General features: G+C 43.0%; 1 protein-coding gene across 1 annotated transcript in view; it reads left to right on the top strand.

The window, feature by feature from the left end:
* The window catches only part of LOC132594247 (leucine-rich repeat-containing protein 37A3-like), a 50,632-nt gene extending 33,212 nt beyond the window's left edge, over positions 1-17,420 (top strand). Inside the window, 7 exon segments of the mRNA XM_060290976.1 lie at positions 1,610-3,420; positions 3,829-3,933; positions 8,494-8,543; positions 10,054-10,100; positions 17,001-17,105; positions 17,214-17,395; positions 17,397-17,420. Coding sequence (XP_060146959.1) covers positions 1,610-3,420; positions 3,829-3,933; positions 8,494-8,543; positions 10,054-10,100; positions 17,001-17,105; positions 17,214-17,395; positions 17,397-17,420 — 2,324 coding nt within the window.
* The last annotated feature ends 1,134 nt before the right edge of the window (positions 17,421-18,554 follow it).

The following is an 18,554-nucleotide window of genomic DNA, read 5'->3' as shown; positions in this document are numbered from 1 at the left end:
AGTAAATATACTTTTGTTTATTTTGTGTGTTTCTGCAATTTTATAAAGAGTACAGGTGATGCTGTTTTATGTCCTATTTGGAGCCTGGGATTTTCTGGTTCCATAACCAGAAGCTGCTACCTAGCCCTTCTAATGGACGGGAGAGCTAGTTTATTCTTAGACTGTCTAGCTCTGAGCTTGCTCTGAATCTCAAGCTTTTCTATCCACAAAACACTCAGGGGGGTTCAAATATTTTTCTATATATTAGATTTATTGGCACTAACTTGATGACTTCCAAAATGTGCTTTCATGCCCAGGTAGCTTGAATACAAGTCTCTTTCAGTGATCTAGAGCACATCCTACAAACAACACTTTGCTACTTATATAAAGACAATATTGCTGATTTTTCAACACGGTTTTTTTTTCCTGGCCGTGCCACACAGCTTGTGGGATCTTAGTTCCCCAACCAGGGATTGAACCCAGGCCACAGCAGGGAAAATGCCGGGTCCTAACCACCAGACCACCAGGGAACTCCCCCAGACAACTTTTTTTTACTAATTATATTACTCCCTTCTCCCCCAGATGTGGGCAGAAAAGGCATTTTTACTCTCCTTTCACAGGTGAGAAAAAACAAGATCAGAGGTGTTAAGTGCTATGACCCTCGTGCCCCGATCTCCTGTCCCCAGTTTGGGGCTCTCTGCAAGCCCATTCTCCTCCTTTCTCATGACCCTCCCCTCCTCCTCTGACCCTCACCAAAACTACTTTTAATCCTTTTGGAAGAGAAGCCCACCTGCACAATGGTACACATTGCCTTCACACAGTCAGAAGCTTTGGACAGTTCCCCAAGTAAAGCTGGAAATATTAGAAGTAAAATGAAATGAAAGCAAAGTAGCCAGCTGAGAGAAGTTGCTTGTTCCCTTCTGCAGTTGAAGACCTCAAGTATTATTCCATTGATTTGTTGAACATTCCACATTGGCATATAATCTGGCAAATCTCTTAACTTATACCCCAGATCCCGCCCAAATTTTAGCAAAGAGCCAGGGCGGACATAGTGTTCTTTTCTGTATAGATCCTTCTGTTATGGGCGCTGGGATATGTGGAAGCAGGGACTGAGCAAAGGACTCGGTGGGCGGGTGGAGAAGGACATGTCCAGATGACGACCTGTTAGCAGCGATTGCTGTCGTGGTCATCTGTGATAGCAGCAAGAACACAAGCACACTGAGGAGGTGGAGAGGGGAAGCCTCACACTCCTCTGCCTCTGAGGCAGGACAGGATGGGGTATATGAATGTGAGGAGTCACAGTAGATCTGCAGAGAGTCCAACTGAGTAGGGGAATATTTGTCTTCCAGCCTTGGCTTTTCTACAGTACTGGCCCCTGGGAACCAGTGGAGTAATCCTGAACATAGTTACTATATTTCACGCTACAGAATTTTCTGAGTACATAGCCCCTTTTTCAAGAGATATCTTTTTCACATTTTGTTGTTGCCAGTCATAGGCTTAAGTGCGGGTTTCTTTTTCTCCTCAGTGGCACTCAAACGTTGACTGATTCCTAATTTATTTGGCTGTGGACTGACAAAAAGCTGTCCCATTAGTTTTCAATGATCAAAAACAGTCCCTTCTTTTTTGACAGATGAAGAAACATCTATACAGAATGCAGAAGGATCGTTGATGAAGGTGTTACAAGCCCGCAAGAAGAACAACACCACTGAGCTGACTATTGAGTCAGAGAGGGCGTCGTCAGATGAAAGTGCTGTCAGCTTGTCAGGCTTCATGAATGAGCAGCTGGACTTTAATAATAAAAGTGATATTATCAGTACACTAAACCACATACAGCCTTATACCTCAGAGGGAAATCTAGGAGATGTGGAACCAACATTATTACCATTCATTCAACTTCTTTTCTCAAATACACCAGATGGAGATATGCCGCAGGGCCTTTTGAAAGGCGATACAAGGAGCCCTTCTGTTAAACCTGTAGCCAAGAATTCAACTAATAAAAGCAAACTGAGGAAACTCCATTTTGCGGAAAATTTGTTAGCTGCAGAAACTCAAGAAAAAGTTGATGAGGTTAAAAAGGAAGAAAAACCTGCCACGCGTACGCGTTCCAACATTTCAAGTGCCACGTTTAAACGCTACATCTTTCAAAAGAAATTACAAACTGCCCAACCACAGAAAGACAGCCTAGCAAACCCTGAGAGTACAGAGGAAAGCCTGCTGAGAGTGAACAGGGTCCTCAAGGGCCCAAGGGGCATACAGAAAATGCACCTCAAAGCAGTGGGAGATGAGAGCGTCAGCGGGAAACAGAATGCCCAGCCATCTGAGGTGAACACTGCTGAAGAAAGAAGGCTCAGGAGGCCATCCCCAAGAAACCTGAAACAGCTTCTCATGGTGCAGAGTCCCAGGAAGCTGGTGGGAAAGTCCTCCAATGCAGAGTCTGCATTCATAAAGGAACACAAGGCAGCAGGCTCCTCTTCCCAGAAACAGTACTTCAAGGGCAGGCCTTCTGCCTCCATCCCTCCAAAATCCTCATCTGAGGTTAAAAGCAGATCGAAAGACTTATCCGACACTATTCATGTTCTAGAGGATGCGAAGGCTAGAATTAGAAGTATTAAGGACTTTGAACTAATCTCACATTCTGGAAAAAAATACATCTTCCATAAAATTAGGTCTCATCGGGTCCAAAGAAAACCCAAAGGCAAAAGGAGTCGAAAGTTCAGAAAGAAAAGTTCACTCACTAGAATGATGCTTGCAAGCCCTCCGTTCTCTGTACTGAGGAGTCTCATAAATTCCCCTCCACGAGAGGCTGTTTTATCTTCAGGAGAAGTGACTTCTCAGGAAAAGCCTTTTCCAGAATTATTTTCTCCTTCAGACCCTTCTACAGAAAACACTACTTCAGGAAACAATACTGCACAAAATGTTTCTGAACAAATTATTTCTACAGGAAACTCTACTCTGCCAGGAGTAACCGGCCCTGGAAACACCACCCATAGAAACGTCTCCACTGCACATTCTACTGTTGCTGCCGACACCAGTATGCCAACTGTTCAACACACCAACGCAACACGATGGGAGTACCACAACACGGGCACTGAATTATCCTCCAAGCCCACAGGCTTCGCTTTCCCAGGGCTCACATCCCCGGGTGATCAAGTTGAAACTCAGCTAAACCAGCAGCTACAGTCCCTCATCCCCAACAATGACGTGCGAAGGCTCATTTCTCATGTTATCCAGACTTTAAAAACGAACTGCTCGGAGACCCATGTGCAGCTGGCCTGTGCCAACCTCATCTCTAGAACAGGCCTCCTGATGAAGCTTCTCAGCAAGCAGCAAGAAGCAAATGTGTCCAAAGCGGAGGGGGATACGGACCAGTGGAAAGCTGACAACTATATCAGTGAGAGCACAGAAGCCCAGAGTGAGCAGAAAGGGCAGGAGTCAAGTGAGGTGAGGGTAACCCCTGACACGTGGGACCTGGACTTTTACTCAGTTTAGGACACGCCATTAACGTGCCCAAGCAGGAATGCCACGGGCTCCTAGTCTCTATCTTATCTTCAGCCATGAAACGGGCTAAGACAGTGATCTCCCACTTTGCTCATTTAGACAGTGTGCCACTCTTCCTAGGGTAGACGAGAAAAGGCATAACACAAGATAAATAAATTGTAGAAGAAAATGCTAATGATAAGATGAATAACATTAAATCTGGCTTGTTCTTATAGAAGCTACTAGCCTGAAAGGATTGGGTTTTATAGTCGTTTAAGAATAGTTAGTTATTGTTTAGAATAGGTTTAAGAATAGTAAGTTTTCATCCCTTCTATCTCCTTGTTTTTAAAAAATTGTTATTTATTTTTTTAGCTCACAAAGGAAGTTCCAGGATATGGCTATAACAACAAACTCATCTTGGCAATGTCCGTAACTATAGTAGTGACGATTTGGGTTATAATTCTCTGTCTCATTGAGGTAAGGACAATAATTAATTCAGATTCAGAACCCGCAAACTGAGAATTAAATCCACCTTTCCACCTACTACTACTTGATTCTTCTCTTTAGTCATGAGGACTGACATACACTTTGTTCTTTTACTGAAAAGTATATTCCTAGATTTTTTTTGTGGGTTTTTTTTTTGGCAGGGGCTGCGTTGGGGCTTCATTGCGGTGCACGGGCTTCTCACTGAGGTGGCTTCTCTTGTTGTGGAGTACGGGCTCTTGGCGCGTAGGCTCAGGAGTTGTGGCGCACGGACTTAGTTCCTCCGCAGCATGTGGGTCCTTCCCAGACCAGGGATCGAACCCGTGTCCCCTGCGCTGGCAGGCGGATTCTTAATCACTGCGCCACCAGAGAAGTCCCCACAGGATTTTTAAAGGAACTCCACTCCCAGGAAATCTCTATGGAATTGGATCCATGATAACAAGCCATTGGACTATTTTGACAAGTTAAGTTTATAGGAAGGCCAGAGTTGACGTGATAGTAAAATTCCTTCAACTCAAAACACTATGCTGATTTGATGTACTCACCAGTCACTCTCATTCTACTTTTGATTTCTTTCCTTGTTGGCTGAAATGATGAGAGGTATACGATCTCCAAAGTCATGGAGCTATTAGTCACCCTGGGAGAGGTAAAAGGACATGCCTAAACGATAAAAGTGGGATCTTTTCAATTCCTTAGGTTTACTTAGCATCTTTCTTCTCTGGTGTATTAGGAATTGTGTAGATAGGTTCCATTAAACCACTGCAAGTAAAATCCTGCAGCAGGCTACCCTAAAGTATGTCATATTTATAGTAGCCTATTCCTGGAGGTAGCCTGTTTACCTTTTGTTCGGTTACACAATGGTTTATTACTTTTCCCCACAGGCAGTTGCTAACATTAAAAGAGTGGTTTTAATAAGCTGACAATCTACATTCTACCCTACCAATCCAACCTACTTTATTTACCTTTTCTCTTGTAAGGGCCTCCCTCCATTCCAGCCACAGCAGCTCCTCACTATATGCTCGTTACACCATACCCATTCCTACTTTGGTCTGTGCCTTTGCCCATCTAAAGTTCCTTTATTTTGCTTTGCCTGTGGAAGTCCTATGAATCTCTGAAAAGCCAACTCAAGTTCAGATATCTTTCTTCGTAAAGACTTCCCTGAATACTGCAGCCCTCCTGATCCTAGTCCTGTGAGCTTTGTCACCATTTCTTAGGGGCCATAGCAAAGCGGTCCCCTCCCCTCAGAACTCACAAAAGTGGTAAGCAGTTTCTTAAAAGGCAGCCCCCCAAGAGAGAAACACCAAGGTTAGCACATCATGGAGCTGAGCAGAGATGTGTAAGGACCAATGGCTTCCTGGCCTAGCAGACTTGAATAAAACCTGACATGATATACAAACTTCTAAAGAGAAATGTGTCTGTCTGCAGAAGGGTTGGTCAGTAGTGAAAGCATAGAAAAGGTGAGGAGAGACCAACATGGGCAGTGCCCATCCTCACATTGCCCGAGAGTAGAGAGGGCACCTTAGGCAGCATAACTGAAGAGTCAGGCCCACTAGCCAGGCTGCGCCTGTTGAGGAGATGGACGGATCCAGCTATCTCAGGCCTTCCCATTAAATTCTCGATTCAGCTGATTCCTTTTCTAATTCTGTTCTCACCAAGTAGCCTCCGATCGTGTGATTGTGCTTTAGTGTGCCACGGAGGCCTGTCCCACAGAAGGTAATTCTCTCATTGTGTAGACACGGATGCCCTGTGTGTAGAACAGATGTATTTCTCATTGTCAAGTAATAATTTGGCATTCTGATTTTTGATCAATCCTGTGATATTGATAAAGTGCGACCGCCACAACGTGAGTTCTCTCTTGGTGAGGAAGAGTATGATTTCTGAGCCTAGGAGGCTGGGGACTGGCATGGGGTCAGCTTGCTAGTCCTTGGCCATTGCCCAGACTGTGCCTTCTACATCTCCAGGTGGCATATGGCCTTTTGCTTTTTTAGAATTTCTGGAAAGTCCCCTTTTTATTGTTTTTAACTTCTATGTAGTTTAACCTTGCATTTGTTTTGTTTTGGCCTGTGGGATCTTCATTCCCCAAGTAGGGATTGAACCTCTACCCTCGGCAGTGAAAGCGAGGAGTCCTAACCATTATTTCCTCTCCCCACTTATATGATAAGTGTTTGAGGACAGGGGCCATGCAGTGCTCTTCCTATGGTAGACAATAATGGGGTTCAACGGAAGAGAGATGAGGCGTTATGTCAATTCCACAGTGAGGGATAATGCAGCCGAATATTGATTTGAAGTATCATAGAGTCCAGCAGTAGACCCATGTGTTCTTAAGACTTTTGAAATGTCATGTTTTAATATTCGAATCAGTGGAAAAAAATGAATTAATGGTGATAGAATAGCTGCCTGACTCTTTGGGGGTAAATAATAGCAGATCCCCATTTTTCATCTTAAATAAACATATTTCCATAAATGTGAAGAAAGACCACAGAAAGGCATTAGAAGAAAATAAAAGCAATATTTTTATAATCTTATGGTGGGAAAGAGCCTTCAGAGCCTGATGCCACAAGCAGAGCCTTTGATATATTCCACCATCTTGTCTGTGACACCAGCTTAGCACTGATTCATGCCAAGCGTAAGAGGAAGAGTTTTCCATATATTGTCTGATTTAATGCCCACAGTCCTGTGAGGATGATATTACTATCCCTCCTGCATAGATGAAGGAGATCAATGTGAGGGCCCAGTGGCCAAACCAAAAGCAGAAGCCAGTTTCACCCGACTGCAAAGCTTGTGCTCCCTACTCCACTCTATTGTCGTGTCTCCTTAGAGACAAAAACACTGGTAAGATTCGAAACCCTGAAATTCAATGAAAGCCAGTATTTCTTTACTATGAAGAGTTGTTTGTTTGTTTGGGGGTGGTGGGGTTTGACCATGCTCTGCAGCTCGCAGGATCTTAGTTCCCTGACCAGGGATTGAACCTCAGGCCACAGCAGTGAAAACGCAAAGCCCTTACCACTGGTCTACTAGGGAACTCCCAAGAGTTTCATAAGTCAACAAGAAGAAGACAAAGAGTCAAGGGGAAAAGGGGGCAAGGGCTGTGAAGAGTAGGAGGTGTGTTGACAGTCTGCCACCATATCTGCCCGTCCTCTCCTCATGGCTCATGTGGGGTAGGTTTTGTTAGCGAGGTCTTTGTCACCTCATGACGTAAAAATCATCTCTAATATTTTCTTCAAGTACTTTTATAATCTGTCTAGAATTTGTTGTATTTCTTTTTTAGTGTGGTTGAGGTAGGGGATCTAACTTTTTCCCCCTACATGAAGATCTAGTTGTTTTCAAATCTTTCACTGAATGGTTTATTCTTTCTCCCCTGGTCTAATATACTATCTTCATCTGGACTCTATTCTGTGATCCAGTTATCTTGTCCTGTACCAGTACCAGTATCACACTGCTTAATTCTAGTTGATCTATAACATATTTTATATCTGGTAGGAGAAGGTCCTACTCTTTGACCTTCTTTTTCATACATTTCATAACTATTCTTACATATATTCCCTACTAAGTGTCAGCTGGCTAGGTTTTATTTAAAAATTATTTTGGATATAAATGGATTGCATTGAATTTGTAGGTTAATTTGAGGAGAACTGACCTCTTGACAACATCCTAAGAGGATGGTATCTCATGCCATGTAAGTACTTCTTCTTAAGGTCCTTCAGAAAAGATTTAATATTTTCATCACATAGGTCTTACAAATTTGTGGTTAAGTTTATTCCTAGGTACTTTATGCATTGTTATGGATATAGTAAGTGGGATGTTTCTTCTGTTGTTTCGTTAGTTATTTGTGTTATATGGGAAAGCTATTGAGGCTTATATGTGGATCTCTTGATTTTGTATGGAGTCATCTTCCTCATGTTACTTCCAATAAAATTTCGGTTGATTCTTTTGGTCTTTTTAGGTCCCTCATTTCATATGCAAATATATTTGTCTCTTCCTTTCCAATACTTCGTTTTTCTTATCTTACTGTTTAAGACCTCCTCCACAATGATCAATAGTAGCAGTGATCATGGGCATCCTACTCTTGTTCTTGACTTTAAAACAAAGCTTAGGGGCTTCCCTGGTGGCGCAGTGGTTGAGAGTCCGCCTGCCGGGCCGGTGAGCCATGGCCGCTGAGCCTGCGCGTCCGCGTCCGGAGCCTATGCTCCGCAACGGGAGAGGCCACAACAGTGAGTAGGCCCCCGTACCGCAAAAACAAACAAACAAAAAACAAAAACAAAGCTTAGGTTTCTGCTAGATACTTTTATTTTCTTTTTCTACTTCTAAGAGTTTTTATTAGGAATTATCTGTTGAACGTTATCTAAAACAGTCAATAAAATATATCGCTGGCTGCATGCAAGACCCTAAGTTAGGTACTGTGGAAGAGTCAAAGGATTTTTAAACAGGGTAGAATTCCTTGCCTTAAAAAGTTATCATCTCACTGGGTAGATAAGATTTAAAGTAAAAAGGATTGAATAAGGATTTGGAAATAGTTGTAATGGATAATCATGATCATGTTTTCTTTCAAAACAGACTTATTCTCACAGAATCGCAAAAGACGAAGATAGAAAAAGCAGCAGAAGGTAAATATTGGTCTCTGAAAGCAGAATTTTTCAACTAGAGGAGAACTTAGAACTCATCTGTTTCCATTTCCTCACCAAAGGCCGCAAGAATGTTTAATTACCCTAATGGTTTACCCTAATTTATGTATCAGCAGAATTAGCTCCCCAGCCCAAGCTGAGTTAGAACAGGACTGGCACAGATTCATCTGCTTTCACTAGTCCTTTAAAGAAAGAGGGTGGACGGGGAGGGGTTTTGGTTGTACCTGTTCCTGCTGGCCTGACGCCTGGTTCCTAGGCATCAGGACAGACCAGACGCCTTCTAGGAGGCTCTGGGGTCGGGAGGGCCACATGGTTGGGGATTTAGGGGCTGGCCTCACTCAAAGCTGACGAAAGGTAGAACATATGAGTCCCTTCTGTAAAGTGGCAAGAAAACTTCCCTTCTCATCCTACTGTTTTTCAGGCCCCTACTCTCTATTCCCTTTATCCAAACCTCATGGAATTTTAACTGGGAGAAACTTTAGACAGTAGTTTGTCTCATCCTTTTATAATAAGGAACTGGAGAAAGAGAAAGGGAAAATATCTTGTCCCATGGTCATACTGCTAGTGATTATCAAAAAGAAGATGGTCCCTTTCCACTGAGGACTTCTCTACTGATCCCACTGTGCTTGGGCTGTGAGCTAGATTTTATGTCACAATTCAGTAGACACATACTGTATGGACAGAAGTAGTTTCTGAAACACACTTACTGTGCACTGATTTTTTTTCTATTCTATTTGTATTCAGAAAGAGTATTTTGTGCTTCCCTGCTGGTCATGGCCTTTAAACTGATTCCACTTTTCACTGACACCTCAGTGACACCCTGCAGTGTGAAAGTCGGAGAGCTATAGATAACTTGGCTCGTTGGGTTCACGTGTTTACTTGGTGTGATTCAACTTATAGGATAGAGCAGCCAGGAAATAAAAGCACCTTCTCCCCACACCCACACCCCCAGCAAATGCTGCATGTGCGACTAAGTGCGAAGCGGACTGGTGTGAAGCGCATCTAGAGAGTAACGTGTTTCTGCCCAGCGCCGTCGTGCAGTGTTTTCACCGCACGAGGGCACTTGGCCAAGGGCCAGGAAAGGTGAACGGGGCTGAAAATCCTGCCTATACTCCATGCTAAGCCACATGCAGTGGTCTCCCCGGAGACACTGCGGGTCCATTTTGGACAGACACAGAGAACTTCTGGAAGGCCAGCGTGCATGGAATGAATTTCAAGATCCCGGGGCTTTGGTGATTTTGCTCATTGTGATTATGGACTGAGGTACCCGTTTAGTCCTAGTAAGACCAGAGATAACACATTGTGCGAGAGGTGAAAAATGACATGTAACACTAACTGTGTGTGTTTTCCTCCAAGGGGCTTTTTTCGATTTCTGCGGCGTAAGAGAAGCTCAGGGGAAAGTGAGAGTCAGGTAAATTTGAGGAGGGTAAAGTACTGTGGCCAGAGAAAGCAGGGGAGATGCAGAATTAATATTTCCCTTTCTGTGTTCTAGGAGGGCGTTTTCGGGGCAAGGGGGCCACTTCATGCCACGGGCCTGCCGTAGAAAGAGGATTTCACCGCCCAGGGTCAGAAGGGAAGGGGTAAGGAACTGAAGTAGCACCGACGAATGGGGTCAGAAGGACCAAGACAACTGATGGTGGCAAGGCAAATTGTATTATGCTACAGTTGCAGATTATCTAGGCTAGAAAAAGGGAGGTTGGTTGCCAGATGGTGGTTTACATCATCTAGGGACTGTCTCGGCTTCAAGGTTAACTTCCCTGGGAGGAAACCCATAAGCCCAGAATCATGCAGAATAACCTGCGTGTGCAGGGGGGAGACAGCTTTGCTCGTCTCAGTTTCCATTCTTTCTGATCCCTGGGCCCTGGTGGTTTATCTCCCGTGGAACGGAACAAGGAGGGGAACAAGCAGGCACGGTCCCTTCGAGCAGCGGCGGCATGCCTGGCATGTCCGCAGCTGGCTCTCAAGGCCGAACGTTTCCCACAGGTCCCCCTTTTTTATTTTTTAATTTTTGTTGCAAAATAATTCCATGAAGCTTAGTGCCGAGAGTAGTATATTGTTGCATGAGGATACGAAACAGACATGAGAAGATTATTATCGATAATAGGCAAATTATGGCCAGGGTAATAAATCCTGACCACCCTCCAGTAATCCAAGACTGAGGGTTTAACCACTTTAAATGATCCAGTAAAGTTTGAATTACATCTTCTGGCGAAATGTCAAGATGTGCATTTTGCATATCCTGAATTTCAGCATTTAACTTTTTAAGATCAAGACTAATATTATTATCTGACCAAACACTCAGCAGATGCATTTTTACTTTCTCTCATTCCCAAATAGAGTCATTATACTTATAAGGAGTAACACAAATCCATGTATACTTTGCATGACAAGCTAAACGCATCCTCAATTTTAACGCTGCCATCTGATCTCCTCTCCTTCTTCTTCTTTTTCTGAATCAACACTGTCAAATTTTCGTGAGAATTGCAGAGCTTCTTCAACTTCTAAACTTGTTGTGAGCTGTGGCGAGCCATCTATTTGCTAGCCATCAACCTCTCCCCTGCAGAATGGCCAAATTTATCAACAGTGAGAAAATTTTAAATAAAAAAAGCATGATTTACAAGGTTATGCGGTGGTGTTCTGTATAATTCCCCCTTTTTTATTTTTTCAATAGGTAGCTTTAAAGATCTATTTGCACGTTCTATAATACCTTGTCCTTGAGGGTTATATGGAATGCCTGTAATATGGGTAATTTGTAATGAACTACAAAATGTTGCAAAAGCAGCACTAGTGTAAGCGGGCCCATTATCTGTTTTAATAATTTTAGGAATATTCATAAATGCAAAACAATGTAATAAATGAGTAATAACATGTTTGGTAGCCTCTCCGGTCTGTGCTGTAGCACAGAGAAAACCAGAATAAGTATCAATAGTGACATGAACAAACTGTGATTTCCAAAAGAGGGGATGTGAGTAACATCCATTTGCCATAAATGACTAGGTAATAATCCACGAGGATTAACACCATAATGTGGAACAGGAAGGTGAGGTAAGCATTGTGGGCATTGCTTAACAATTTGTCGGACGGCTTCACGAGTAAGGGAAAATTGTTTGCGTAAGGTGGCAGCTGATTGATGATGTAAAGCATGGGAGTGTTGTGCTGCTTGTAAAGGAGTTTGATCATAACTCACCATAACGCAAGGGTGTCCTGGATATAAACCATGTTTATTTACAGTACGCAAGTAGCGAATGCAATACGTTAGCCATTCTTGATAGCATGACGAACGGAAAGGAGGAGTACGGTAAATTGGGATATGTCCTGCTTTAGGGAAAAGAGATTGAGGAGGAAGAGTAACTTTAACTTTATTTTTGGGAGGAAAATGCACAGGATAAAGATTACGTTTAGATCAAGTTAAAACACCTGCAGTCGCATTAAGTTTAGACAATGGACCAGGCAAGTTAGAATGAGCACGGATGTGTAGAGCTGCAACAGGACCATCGTGGGAACGAGTAAGCTGTTGAAGCAAACGAAAAGAGGATGATAATTCAGGGTCATTAGTATGTCCTACGGTAGCAGTTTCCAAAAGAAGTAATAGATCAATAAGGTATTTACTATCAGAAAACAGATTAAGAGACACAGAAGGAAAATGCTCAAAAGCCATAATAACAGCATGTAGTTCAACACGCTGAGCTGAAGTCAATGGAGTTTGTTCAATCAATTTTGTCCCGTCGTCAGTGAGTACAATAGCCATTCCTGAGGAGGACCCGCTGGGAAAAACCAAAGGTACATGTGGAATAGGGTGTCGTTGGATTATAGAAGGAAAAATGTAAAGATTATTTTTACTAAATTGAATTATCAGCAGGATAATGACATTCTAGGTTTCCTGGAAATCCTGCAAGAGCAAGTCCCCATTCATTACTATGTTGAAAACGCCAATTTTGCTGACTAACTGAATAAGGGATAATAATTTGAGAAGGTTCTATTCCTATATGTTGTAAGCATCTAGTTCTCCCTTGCATTATTAAATTACTAATAAGTTCATAATAAGGGTTAATAACTTTAGAGGGTGTAGTTTTCATATGAATCCATTCAATAATCCCAAGTTTGTCATAAAACAGCTGTAGGTACATGAGGTGTTGGACAAACAATTAAAGAACTTGGCAGGTGAGTATGTATTCGAGTTAATTGTGCAGAGCTGATAGCTCTATTAACTATTTGTAAAGCTTGAAATCCTTCTGGAGTCATAGAGCGTGAAGAAGAAGGATCTGAGTCACCTTTAAGAATATCTAACAGGACTTCCCTGGTGGCGCAGTGGCTAAGACTCCGTGCCCCCAACGCCGAGGGCCCGGGTTCGATCCCTGACCAGGGAACTAGATCCCATATGCATGCTGCAACTAACAGTTCACATGCCACAATTAACGAGCCCACATGCAGCAACTAAGACCCGGCACAACCAAAAAAAAAAAAAAAAAAAAAAAAGAGTATCTAACAAAGGCTGTAATTGAGCAGTAGTAAGTTTTAAGGAAGGCCTTAGCCAATTAATATCTCCAAGTCGTTTTTGAAAATCATTTAATGTTTTTAAATTATCAACTCGAATTTGCAGTTTTTGAGGCCTAATAGTAGTGTTATCAATATATTTTCCCAAATATAAAAACGGAGATTGTCTTTGAATTTTTTCTGAGGCAATGACCAAGCCAAATGATTGTAAGGATTGTTGTAAAAATTGAAACGCAGTCTCTAATAAAGATATATTATCAGTGGCTGAAAGTATATCATCCATATAATGTATGAGATATAACGATGGAAACCTTTTTCCCACAGGAGTCAAGGCCTGAGCCACATATTTTTGGCATAATGTAGGACTATTTGCCGTGCCCGGAGGCAATACTTTCCATTGAAATCTCCTCATGGGTTCCTTAAAATGTAAGGAAGGCAAGCTAAAAGCAAAATGTTTTCTATCTTCAGGAAACAAAGGAATAGTGAAAAGACAATCTTTTAAATCTACAGTTAAAAGATGGTAATTGTGTGGTATGGCTGTTGGAGAGGGTAGGCCTGGTTGAAGAGCTCCCATTATTAGCATAGTTTTATTAACAGCTCTTAGATCCTGTAATAACCTTTTTTTTTCCAGATTTTTTCTTGATAATAAAAATAGGAGTATTCCAAGGACTATTGGAAGACTCTAAGTGTCCTAACTTTAATTGTTCTATAACTAACTACTCTGCAGCCTCTAATTTGTCCTTAGTGAGGGGCCATTGGTCCACCCATACAGGGTCATCAGTCAGCCAAGTAATTGGATCAGCAGTGAGTGGAGGAGAATCCAAGGCCCCTAAGAAAAACCCAAACCTTGTCTATCATTTTTTATTTTCACATCAATAGGATAGACAGTTCCTTGTTGATTTGTTCCCAGCCCTTTTGTGGGAAGAAATCCTTGATCCAACATCATATTAGAGACTTGAGAATTTGGACTATAAAGCAATACTCCCATTTCTTTTAATATATCTCGGCCCCAGAGGTTTCAAGGCAGCCCAGGCAAAACATAAGGCTGGAAGTATCCTGAATGGCCCTCACTATTTTGCCATAATAATAACTGACTACTTTGCACAGGAGAAGAACTTTGTCCTATTCCTTGAAGTTCTGTAATAGTAGGACTAACAGGCCAATGTTTAGGCCAGTGCATCTGCATCATAACAGAGACATCAGCTCCAGTGTCTAACAAACCTGAAAAAACCTTTCCATTAATGGTTCATTTCATTTCTGGACGTTCTTTCTCTGTCTTCTGAATCCAGTAGGCAGCATTAGATGATCCAAAAGCCTTTGTTCCTCTCTTTTGATGTTGTAAAATTTGTCCATGAGGTACAAAGGGCAAAAGTAGCAATTGTGCAATTTTATCACCCGGAGAAATAGTTATTGTATTTTTAATAGTTTGTGCCATGACTTTTATTTCTCCTTCGTAGTCAGAATCTATGACTCCTGGCATAATAGTTAAACCCTTCATGGTGACACTACTTTTTCCCAATAATAGTCCCATCAAACCTTGGGTAAAGGTCCACAGATGCCCGTAGAGAGGGCCTGAGGACCCATTTCAGGAGGTAATACATATCGGGCGGAGGTACTGAGCTCCAGTCCTGCGCTTCCTGGTGTTGCTCTGGAGAGCGAGGATATTGTATGTTTTTGTTTTTGGTTAATGTCTGATTGATAATTTGAGGAGGATACACAGACATCACCCCTATTGTTTGTTGGGGCCGGGGAAGGCCCCGGGAGGAGTTTCCCGACAGTGGTGGCCCATCCTTGTGGGCCAGTGAGCGACAGTCTCGTGCCCAATGTTTTCCCCTATTGCATCTAGGGCATAAACCAGGGATTTTTCGACCATCTGGAGGTTTCTGAGTAGGGAAGGAAGGACTAGGGTTAGGATTAAAAGATCTACATTCTCTAGCAAAATGACCTGCCTTTCCGCATTTAAAGCAAGTCTTTGTTTTCTTTTGATTGCTTCTAAATCCCACTTTAGTTAATGCTGCAGCCATAGCAGCACCCTGTATAGAAGCAGGTCCAATGTCCACACAAAGGCGAATATAGTCCTCCAATGTTCCCCGTTTTCTCCAAGGTCGAATCGCAGCCTGACACGCATTATTAGCGTTTTCAAAAGCAAGTTGCTTAACTACAATTGTACCAGTGAGTCCGTCCACAATGAGTCTCCCCACCGCCTGTGACAATCCAGCTACAAAATCAGCCTATGGTTCATCAGGTCCGTGTCTAATTTTTGAAAGATCCTCAGTTTTGTGTGTAGAAGGTCATTTCCTCCAGGCTTGTAATGCCAAATGATTTATTTGAGGAGAAGCAACAAAGGGAGAAGTTAATTGATCTTGTAAATAAATATATTGTCCTTCCCCAACCAGCATATGATAATCAACTGGAATATTATGGGCAGCATTCTTTTCTGCTTGTTCAGCAGCCCGTTCATAAAAATCAGATTTCCACATCAAATAATCTCCACCATTTAAACAAGCTCGTGCAATAGACTTCCAATCAGCGGGGGGAAGAGCTTCTCCTGCAATAGTGTCAACCGTAGCAGTAGTAAAAGGAGCAGTGGGCCCATATCGAGCACAGGCAGATTTTCAATCTTTCAAAACTTTAAAAGGAAGAGCCCGATGCTCCCTAGTAGCTTGTTGAGGATTATTAGGATCAGGTCTTTCTATGACGGGACAACAGAAAATAGGATCTTCTCCTCGTTTTATTGCTCCTTGTACAGCGCGCTGCAAGGGACTGAGCATTTTCACAGATGCAGATTTTTGAGGAAGACAGTTCTTATTAACCTGCAGCTTTTTCGCTGACTTACCTATCACAGCCATTAGAAAATCATCCTCAAGGTATTTTTCTCTTTCGTGTGTAAAAGCCTCATCTGTTAAATCGAAATGTTCCTCTTCATCTGATATGTCAAAATTAATAAGTTCCCTAGATTTAGGAAGTGGCGGTGTAGAAGCCATTAAGGCAGTTTTATCTCCTGAAGAAGGCTTTGGCTCTTCTGACTTTACATTCAAATCACCACTATCATGAGAAGAATTTAAACATTCTTTTATCAGATTCCACAAACTAAATGTAACAACAGGAGTATGAGTAGGCCCTCGAGACTCATAATCATTTTTTAAATCTTCTTCAACTTTCTGCCAGATTTCTATATCAGCAGAGCCGCCATCAGGAAACCAGGGAGATACATCATGGATATGCTGCAAAAATTCAGTCAACTGTGAGGTAGAAACCTTACTACCCTGAGCTTTAAGCATCGAAAGTAAAACCTGAGCAAATAATTCACGCTCCTTTGAGCACTTTTGTCCCATCTTCTTTTACTTCTGACTATTGCCTTACGCCTCTATTAGTTTCACTTTTACTCGTGGCCACACATACTTTGCATAAGGATTCTCTTACCTGCACTTTCTTTTAATTGCCTTCACGCTTCAGGTCCCCGTTCAGGCGCCGCTGGCCGCGGACCAGCCGGAGAAAGAGGGTTTCACCGCCCAGGGTCAGAAGGGAAGGGGTAAGGAACCGAAGTAGCACCGACGAATGAGGTCAGAAGGACCAAGACAACTGATGGTGGCAAGGCAAATTTTATTGCGCTACAATGGCAGATTATATAGGCTAGAAAAAGGAGGTTGGTTGCCAGATGGTGGTTTACATCATCTAGAGACTGTCTCGGCTTCAAGGTTAACTTCCCTGGGAGGAAACCCATAAGCCCAGAATCATCCAGAATAACCTGCGTGTGCAGGGGGGAGACAGCTTTGCTCGTCTCAGTTTCCATTCTTTCTGATCCCTGGGCCCTGGTGGTTTATCTCCCGTGGAACGGAACAAGGAGGGGAACAAGTAGGGATGGTCCCTTCGAGCAGCGGCGGCATGCCTGGCATGTCCGCAGCTGGCTCTCAAGGCTGAACGTTTCCCACAACTTTGGCTTAGGTTTATGTGTAGACCTCTCAACGCCACACGCAAGGAAAACATGGCACAAAAGCTACATGACGGGGAGTCTTCTGATGAGGATGAGATATTCTATAAGGATGCAACGTGAATGATAGGATACAATTTAAATTTCTCATCTAAAAGGAGGAAATAATGAAACTATAATTGTTCCTTTCAAAAGTAAAAGCCTTGGCATTAGTCTTCTTACCCCAGGGAAGTCATCAAAGCCCCCGCAGAGAAGCTTCTGGCTGCATATTGGATTGATGAAGAGGCGGGTGAAGAAAGTGAGACAGCACACGAGACTGCCACAGAGTGAGCCCTGTTCTGCCTCAGGCCACCTGCAAATGTTATTTTCTAATATTGGCTCCTCAGCATTGCTTGTACTTATTATACTTATTATACTTATTTTTCTCATATTAAAATGTATAAATTCATAACCAAGTCTAACCATGTGGTAAAGGAATTAAAATGTAAATAGTTGAATATTTATATACCAATATCAAGGGCCTGCAAGAAGAAGCAGGGCTGAAACTAGAATCCCTCATGTAGCCAGTACTTCCACAAGAGGAAATGTGGGCCAAGGAGGATGAGTAGAAGGATGAAGAGGGGCTTCCCTCCCTTGTTTCCCCAGCATCATCCGTCCCTGGGAACTGGAAAACATACCATCCGCAAGGGGCGTAGGTCATTCAATCAAATAACAATCTATTCTGGTGCCCTCTCTCTCCTGGTTCATCAAGTACCGGTTATATACAACATGCTCGACCTCCTGCCCATAGAGGGTCATCTACTTCTGGCCCCTCACGTACGGTCATTGGGGTTGCGAGAATACTTGCATCACTGGGCCTCCCTCCACTGTGGAGCCAAGGCCTGACTTTTCTCCCAAGTTCTCAAACTCAGGTACAAATGTGTACCCTGTCTTGGTAGGGGCTTCTCCACCATTTCAAGCTGGTGGAAATTCCCATTGGGTTGTTTTTTTTCTTTAAAAATGATCCCAACCCTTGGATAACTAGCAGGGAGGTGCCAGAAAGACAGGGTAAAGAAGAACGTGCGAGAGCAGCCATTGCCCAAGACGGCCCTCCTCAGGCCCTGGCCTCTCCTGACCCCGCTGCGGGTCAGCTGTGTGCCGCTCGGCTCCCTCCAGCTCAGCCCAGCACCAAACCTACCGCCTCCTGCCTCAGCCAGCACAGGCCCCGGGCTGCACGATTCCAAGTGATTCGATAATGACAGTGCCACCTGCAGAAGGTGCAAAGGCTCTTCCACTCCTGCCAAGAAAGTCATTAATCACATTTATTAAGTCATTAATCACATTTATTAAGTCAGTGAGAGTTAAATACAGTAATGAGTAAAAGAAATTCTGGATGAACAAGATGTGATAATGTACCTAAATGACCACAGAGAGTGCTGGTGGTTTAGTAATGTGAGGTGAAGAACGGTGCAAGCCATGGGGTGAGAGCACACGGTCCCCAGAGGATCAGTGGGCCTGGGAGACAGCCCAGAAGGTTCTGCCGGTTGGGTGGGGTTCCAAGCAAAGTGAACGGCCCATCGGTTCTTCTG

Source organism: Globicephala melas, chromosome 20 (genome assembly GCF_963455315.2).
Source record: "Globicephala melas chromosome 20, mGloMel1.2, whole genome shotgun sequence".
NCBI classification, from domain to species: Eukaryota; Metazoa; Chordata; class Mammalia; order Artiodactyla; family Delphinidae; genus Globicephala; species Globicephala melas.
The sequence above is the reverse complement of the archived record's forward strand: the minus strand, read 5'-3'. Positions and strand labels throughout refer to the sequence as shown.